This window comes from Phaethon lepturus, unplaced genomic scaffold (genome assembly GCF_000687285.1).
Source record: "Phaethon lepturus isolate BGI_N335 unplaced genomic scaffold, ASM68728v1 scaffold40073, whole genome shotgun sequence".
Classification (NCBI taxonomy): Eukaryota; Metazoa; Chordata; class Aves; order Phaethontiformes; family Phaethontidae; genus Phaethon; species Phaethon lepturus.
Window position 1 is genome coordinate 9,167 of NW_010532033.1, and position 8,249 is coordinate 17,415.

The 8,249-nt window shown below is 35.5% G+C and overlaps 1 protein-coding gene across 1 annotated transcript in view; it reads left to right on the top strand.

The window, feature by feature from the left end:
- Nucleotides 1-5,735, top strand: part of GPM6A (glycoprotein M6A) — a 13,180-nt gene extending 7,445 nt beyond the window's left edge. The window contains exon 4 of the mRNA XM_010284729.1: nt 3,504-5,735. Coding sequence (XP_010283031.1) covers nt 3,504-3,656 — 153 coding nt within the window. The 3' untranslated portion in view covers nt 3,657-5,735. The remainder of the gene's footprint in view (nt 1-3,503) is intronic.
- Nucleotides 5,736-8,249: the final 2,514 nt, after the last annotated feature.

Below are 8,249 nucleotides of genomic sequence, written 5' to 3' on the forward strand. Positions count from 1 at the left end.
CTGTCTTGCATATGTCTGTAATCGAAACATCCTGAGGCAGGCTGTGGAAGCTGCCCTGCTTCAATTTGAATAAGCCTTGACAGGGCCTCACTAGCTTCAGGCTATTCAGGTCATGGAATTGTGAAATGCAATTAGACAGCCACTTAGAGATGACCTCCTTAGTGTGACAATGTTATCTAGGAACATGGTGTTAAACAAAAAACCGAAGGTGGTGGGACTGTTAGACGTATGTGTCGTTATATAACATGGATATGTATTTGAGATTATGTTCATTACACAAGCTGAAGTAGTTGTTTCCAAGAAAGTCATCCTGCCAATAGTGAATGTGAACTCCAGGAGTTTTCAGCAGTTATTCCAGAAGTTTGGTTCTGTAACTTTTTAAGGAAGGGATGGGCAAAGAATGGGAGTTAATGAAGGTCAGGCTGTGGCCAACGTGCTTTCAGAATAGCTTGTCTATGTATTTAGTAGACGAAAAATGCCAAGTGAAACTGCAAGACATTCGGTTCAAATTTGTCTCTTGCTGGGTCATTACCCAATATTTTGTGAGGATAAGAAATGTGCCTACGTGGTCCCATGTTCATCACATATTCAGTTGCGAGGTTTTCTGGTGGGTGTGTCAGGAGGGTGTGATGACACTGCTCAGATACCCCCAACATCTAGGATTCTCATGTCTACGATCTGTTTGAGGTTCAAATTGTATTTTTCAATTGAAATCTTACCCTCAAAAGACCACTGGTGTTTTCATTAGATGCAAATGATAATTGTATGAGATGACAATTATTAATATTAGCAGCCTGATTCTTTTGATTTTTCTCAAGACTTTTACTGTGGAGGAAATGTAAGGCATTTCATTCAGTGAAATGGGGATTCAGTATTAGTGTCTCTCATTTGATCTAGAAATGCCTGATCCAGACAGTACTCATGGTGAAAGCTTTTGGAACAGGTGAGTTAGACACAAGGTGTTTCATTTTCCTGTGTGCTAAATTATATCCAGAAAGTGTCCTAGAGTGACACAACACATGCTGCCATCTCCAGCACTTGCACTGTCGTCACAGGTTGTGCTGCTAGTGTTGTACTACAGATACTAAGAAACTCCTAAAGACATGTAGAAATACTACTATCTTTAGTCTTTTTCCTAGAAGACAGATTCTCTGAACACTTCTTCCTATTTTATGGCTCCTCAACTCATTCTGTATTCCTCAAATAGGGATTAACTGGGTGAAAGTTTGCCATAAACAACCAGGACAAAAACCACATGAAAAATACTTGGTCCTTTGAAGGGTTTCAGAATGCTTTCCTTGATCTTAGTTATCCCGATTAAGAAATGTACGTTCGCCTGCACTAATCAGCAACAGTTGCCACCAAACATTTGTGGAAAAAGGCAACACTGGGATTTCCAAAAAAGAATGAACATACTAAACTGATTCTGTCCGTTTAGTATGAATCTAAGATACTCATCTACAACAGTCCAATATGAACAGGAGAATTTGCATAATCTCAAGGTGTTTTTATGATTACTCTATTCCATTTTCCACCAATTGATTCCTAGTTTAGTTTCTTGTTTCTTAGGCAGAGGTGGAATCTTTTTGATTTCGGGAAATTATCTGTGCCACTGAGGCAGTTGATTAACATAAATTTAGAGATGCTCTCATCAGAAAGTATGTGAAAACCTGCTAGGGGAGGAATAAATGTCCAGAGAGTCCTAGAATAAACCAGTTGAATACTGTTACTGAACATTTTTATTTTCTGGCTGAATACAGAGCCAACAGAGCACATCCTAAAGTGAGAGGAAGACAAGTTTTGAGAAGGTCAGAAGTTCCTTGCAAAGAAATCCAGCAGAACGAAGGTGAGACTTTTGTGGTCCACCTTCAGAAGGAAAGCTTTCAAAGTCTGCAGATGTCCTGAAAGGCCCAGACTTGGGAAGCTGAAGTGGACAGGAGAGTAGTTTGTCGCTCTAACAAGCAGCCAAAGCAGACTTTACGCTGTAGAAGGACACAAGCATGAAGACTAAGCAAACTAACTCCAAAAGGATCTAAAGGCAGATAGTATGTGACTGCCCGTGAAGGAGGAGCTTTGAATAAAATATTTTTGGCAGCAGTTGTTTGGAGGGTTCAGCTTCGTTCCTTATGTTGGTGTTATGTTAAAATTTATCACTTGTTTGACTATTCACTGCCACTATTCAGAAGACTGGATCAGTTGTTAAGCTCAGTCACTGGCAGATATACCATAGGATCTTTACAAACTATTAAACTCCATCTCAAAGGTAATTAGGGTGTTTTACGTCCTCTATTTAGAATAGAAAAAATTTGCAGAATGTAATTTTTCTGCTGGTAAGATACCTTTCAGTGACTTTCAGATTAAACTTATTCAAAGCCATGTGAAAAACATTTGTTCATGTGGCACTACTGCCAATATCATTTAACTGGTACTTAATCCTCAGACATATTCATAGACATTCTGTCCTCCCTGTTTGCCAACATAAATAAACCAAGCTCTTTGGGAGTATATCATCAGAGTTCATACAGTGATTTGTGTTGGCTGCAAGTCAGTCAGGTGCAATGCTCACCAATAAGTTGTATCATAATCACAGCTGTGGGTTTTTTTTCCTCTTCTTTTCAGATAATTTTTATTTTGTTTTTAGATGGAACACTTGGAAAGCTCTCAATTTTGTTTTCTTAAAAAACCTAAATAAATTTATATTTACATATTCAAAGATTTACGTAGAACATGAACATTGTTTCTGCTTCATTCAAGATATATACAGAAGTTGTCTTAAAATCATGTAAATAACTTTTTTTTTTGTTTTACATGCATTTCAAAGAGTTACATAAATAAACTCTGTTATAACTAATATAACAGTGAAATAAAATTACTAAATTAAATGGTGACAGGTATGTGCCCTTTTAGGACCTCAGGTTCATTTGTAACTATATTTTGTCACATTTTGCCTAGCTAACTATATTTTTCAATTTTTGACAAACTTTTCCCAAATTATCTGATTTTGACAAAATAGATAGAGTTGTAGGTGAAAGAAATAAATCATGGTTAAATGGAAAGCTAATACTAACTTTAACAAGAAAAAAAAAGCAAATCCTTTTCTAATTGTATTAGATATGCCTCCATAAGACTACAGATGTGTCTACTGCATATTTCTGTCTTAAGCAAAACAAATTCATTAGAGAATAATCTACAAGAAAGAAATAACCAGCAGGCATTTTTCCAGACTAGCTGAAAAAGTAAAGCAGGGATACTTGGTTGATTTTTCAGTTCTTTTAATTTTTGCTACCAATTGCTAGTAACAGTAACAGCTGTCAGCTGAGTAATCTGAGGCTTAATGAAGCTCAAGGTTGAACTTCACATCGTGTTGCCATACTACTTCTTGACTTAACAATGCTCAGTTCCTTCTGATGAAAACCCAGCCCCTGTCTTACAGCTTTCATGTTTGAACTTGCTTGATCTGACTAGCTCTATTGGTTCCTAACTCCCTGTTACCTCTCTTACAGGTCCACTATCTCATGGTCTTGTCTGCCAACTGGGCATATGTGAAAGATGCTTGCCGAATGCAAAAATACGAGGATATTAAATCAAAGGAGGAACAAGAGCTTCATGATATTCATTCTACTCGCTCTAAAGAGCGGCTCAATGCTTACACATAAAAGAAACCTTGTCTTACTTTCTAACATGTGAATGCTTTGTTGTTTAACTAAAGGCCATCCAACCATTTTAAAAATAATTGAAAGTGCTTCTCACAAAAGTTAGTTTGGGTGACTTACATATCACCCATGTACAATTCCTGGTTGTCTAGCACTTGGTTTCTTAATTAGTTCTTACTTTGTGTGACCATTCTCTACCACAAAACTCCTAAATAGCCTTTCCTGAATCCTTTTAAGCTAATTAGTTCTGCTAGATCAAGGATACTAAACTATTGTCAAATACAAATATGTGTTTGATTTTTTTAATCACTTTGTATGTGTTATGCATAACACCTTTTGCATTGTTTCTTATATGTTTTTGGAAAAAAAGTAGCTTTTTATACTTTTTAGTTTTGAGTTCAATAACTACTTTAACTACAGGTATACTTCAAAGGGACCATTGTACATGATGTACAATATATAAAGAAAACATTCTGATGACTTTCCTTTATATTTGGAAAACTTGCCAGATGGACCCTATTCAACTTGAATGAAGGGCCTAAGAACGTTTTAAACAATCAAAGGTGCAATTTCTAAATTTGTAATAGTGGGTAAAAAAAAAAGAAAAAAAAAGAGAAAAAAGAAAAAAAGAAAAAAAAAAAAGAAAAAAGTGCTTCTTATCTTTGTTAACATTGTATTATTATTGATGTTTTTAAAGAATATTCTCTTGTTCCAAGTTCCATGGGTGATAATTCCTGTTTGTATTGTGAGCATGCAGACCGTGGTGCTAACAATGCATGGCCACTTGCCTTTTGAAGAAATTCAATACCACGGCTACCTGTTAAAGAGTTATGGTATATAGACAACTGTTAATTAAGTGATATAGTTCTCCATAGTTTTTTACAGAAAGGTCTCTCTTTAATTCAATGATGGTATGCTAAATTGGAGCTGTTCATGTGATGATGTAAGAAATTACTGCTTAGCTACATTTATGAAAGTAATATATCAAAAATACGGTGACCGTAGGAGTCAGATGTCTTTTTACCTGCTTTAAAAATTTAAATGGATTGCACCTGTCTGAACTGTAAAAGATATATTAAAGGAGACTTCCATAAATGTTATAGCTTGGCTTCCAGCTTTCCTACACATATTGGTTTACCTGTATAATGTTAAAGTAAGGTGAAAGACCACTACAGAGCTTATTATTTGAAATTGTAGTAATATATTTGAACCTTTATTTTGAAAGGAAAACATTATCAGAAAGATAGGTCATCTTAATTTGAAAGAATTACCTGTATCAAAAACAAAACAAAAACCCCTATTTAAGAAAAGTCAGTATTATCGGACCAAATTTGGTGGATTTTTTTTTTTTTGCCTATTTCTAATGCTACAAGAATGCTGTAAAGTGTCTTTTAAAGTGATGTAGCCTGACAAGACATTTTTGTCAGTGTTAAAAATCTTAGGTAGTTTTGTGCACTTATTGGACCATTGTGAATTCTCTCTCAGTGTAAGTGCATTTCTAATAAAACTTCTTGAGTAAAACTCTTCTTTGTACTATTACTAGTCATGCATCATTTTTAACAACACTTGTAGTAAGTAGAGGGTAATACTATAGTTACTTGTGGCATGATAATGCATTAAGTAGTATTAGTTGATTGATTTTTTTTTTCTTTTTCTTTTCTTTTGCTTGTTTTTGGGGTTTTTTGGTTGTGTTTTTGATTTGGGGTTTTGGTTTGGGGTTTTTTTTGACACTTAGGCTGTCCTACGGGGTCAACAGTTTTCTGATAATGTGCAGTACCGATATTACAGTTCTGCAAAAAGTATTAGGAACCTCTTTTGGATTCTATATTGTAGTGTTTCAGTTTTGTGTCTTAAAACGTTTGTGCTGATTTTTAAAACTATGTCTTTTAAACTCATGTAATGATGTTAATGCTTTTGGCTCTTCTCTGGTATTAGAGTTTGTATTTTCACAAAGAATGCTTTGTAGCAGGCATTACAATTAATCTGTTTTGTACATAAATGTGCCAACAGCTTGATGGTGGCGTTTTTGAAATGTAGAACAAAGTGCTTGCAAAAATGTAATAAACACACTTGTGTACTTTGTGTACTTATTAATTGTTTGTGTTGCGTAGTTTTTTCTTTGCCCATACTGGATAAAACACTGTAAACAGAAATGGAAGAAGCTTGTTCCTTCCACAGTCCGTCCTATTGGAGGACTGTTCTCAGTATTATGCATTTTTTGTACAACCTACTTTTAGATGTTCAAGGAGATGGTTCCTTTAGCAGAAATCATGAGAACAAAGAGTACAATTTAGAAAAGAATAATTTGGATATATTACTTTAATTATAGAATATGTCTTTGTCAAATCTGTGACAAAAAAAATTTATTGCAATGAATAATTCGAAAAAAAAAAATCCAAACTCTAAAGCGTGATATTATTATCCCTTTCATGACACAATTCCCTCTGGCCTGTACCTTTACAAATCACGCATAGGTAAAAGTACAGCATACAGCCATCCCGTGGTTAGAAATTGTGCCTCTGTTTTGAGTAGTTTGTTCCAATGAATTAAAACTCCCCGTCATTGCCCATGTGCAGATTACTTCAAATACATCTCTTAATCAACATTTATGGTCAGAAATGATATATCCTAAGAAAAAGAGAGTAACATTATTTCTAAGAGCAGAATTTCATAGTCTAGGAAAAGCAAGGTAGCATGAGCCATACTTACTGTATTTTTTCACATATTGGTCAAGAGAACAGCTGGACCAGATTCATATTACTGTTGTGTATTTGGAACAGCTCAACAGAAGCTGGTCTGATATCAATTTGAATGCTGCTGAGGGAACTGATACCTGGATGTTACAGGCGCTAATGCTTTAAAAATTTGATAACAAAAGTACATTACTTGTGTGCATGTAAAGTAATTCAGGTGGTTAGGAGAAATCCATATCTGTGCCAATTAATATGATAACACTAAGGAAAATTAATTAAAATACAGTTCCATGATGTGTTTTGTTTCTCAGTTAGCTACCTGCTACATAGCTCTTTGTGTGGTCTTGATGAGAACATGTGCCATAATGGCAAATGATTTTTCAGCAGCAGCACAAGCCAAGGGAGTAGAGGAACTTCCCACAGCACAGCACATCAGTCATAACTGATTCACTTCAAAGTCTGCACATATTTGGTTTATCCCAGACTCTCCTCTGTTTGTTGACAGCCTAAGCTGATTTATCCTGAGGTAGGTTACATGGATCTTGATTTCTATAGACTCTTCTCGTGCTTAGTCTAAACATGTGACTATTGTGCTTTTCAGAAACAAGAAAACCAGTTGTAGATCAATCTGTTTGCTGCAGTTTTTTGCTGCATAAAAGGGTGTAGTTCAATGAAAATTCCAACTCCAGCCTTAGAGCCTCAGTTTTGCATTTTCTTCACGGTTTGCTATGCCCCATCAATAGTGCTAACTGCATGGTGCAAAACAGAGTCGTAGGGTGGAGGGGTAGGAGCCTCCACAGTAGGGGTGGAGAGAAAGGGATAAGCCAGACTTATTACTGAGGACAATGTATCATATATTTGAGTGGTGTAGTTAAAAGCAGGAGACACTGAAATGACTTGCTAATTTCATGTATCTAAATAGTTTTGGGGTATTTTTTGTCGCAGGAGCTAAAATAAAAGAAGAGGATTTCTACTATAATTGGAAATATATCTATAAAGTAATCTGTTTTAATAATATATGCAATTATTAATCTTGATGTAGGGTGAGTATTCAAATTGTAATATGTATGTATTGATCATAAATATTTCTTGAACGTGATCATGGTTGTAATTAGCTTTCAGTTGGTATGGTAAATTTAAGGTCAGAAGATTTCTGCACTGTACTTCCTATAATAATCAATGGCAAAATTTTACAGAGTTCTTTCCGTCATAAAGATCCAATGCATTTTTCAAACTATTCAGTTCTCTGTTACCACAAATATTAATATAGCTGGTTTTCTGAAGAACACAGCTCTATTCAGCTAAGCCATGAAAGAGCAGATCATAATGCGTTTCATCCCAGGAAGGGAAAGGTGGTGTTTATACAAGCTCTCTCTTAAATATAAGCAACATTTTATTTCCATTGGGTTGCACAAAACCCCTGCAAACAGATATTGTTAGGCAGCAAAACAATTTATGCCTACAGATGATACCACAATACAGCACTGCCTCCATTTTGGTTAGATATCAATTGAAAAGTACAAGCTCAAAGCACTTAATATATTTAACAGCTCTTTCTGTCCCATGTGAATTCTTCTGACTTGTATTTTTTACAAGGGAAGAACTCCAGCAGTTTCTGTATTTTGAGATTTTCAACTATAGCTTCTTGTTCTTTCAGATACTTGCAGAGGATCCAAACACTTCAAAGGGTTGCTCATCTATTTGACAGTTATTAGCAATGATGGCAACAGGTAAGTGATTCTGCTGGTACAGTGAGAGAGCTGGTTACTTGTAGAGAAGTGGATTATCTACAGCTTACAGCAGTCTAACCATCAGCCAGAAGACTTGCAGCTATTATGCAGGGAGAACTTTGTCCTGAGAAAATGGTTCTGCCCCCGCTGTACAAACTGCTGTGGACTCTTTC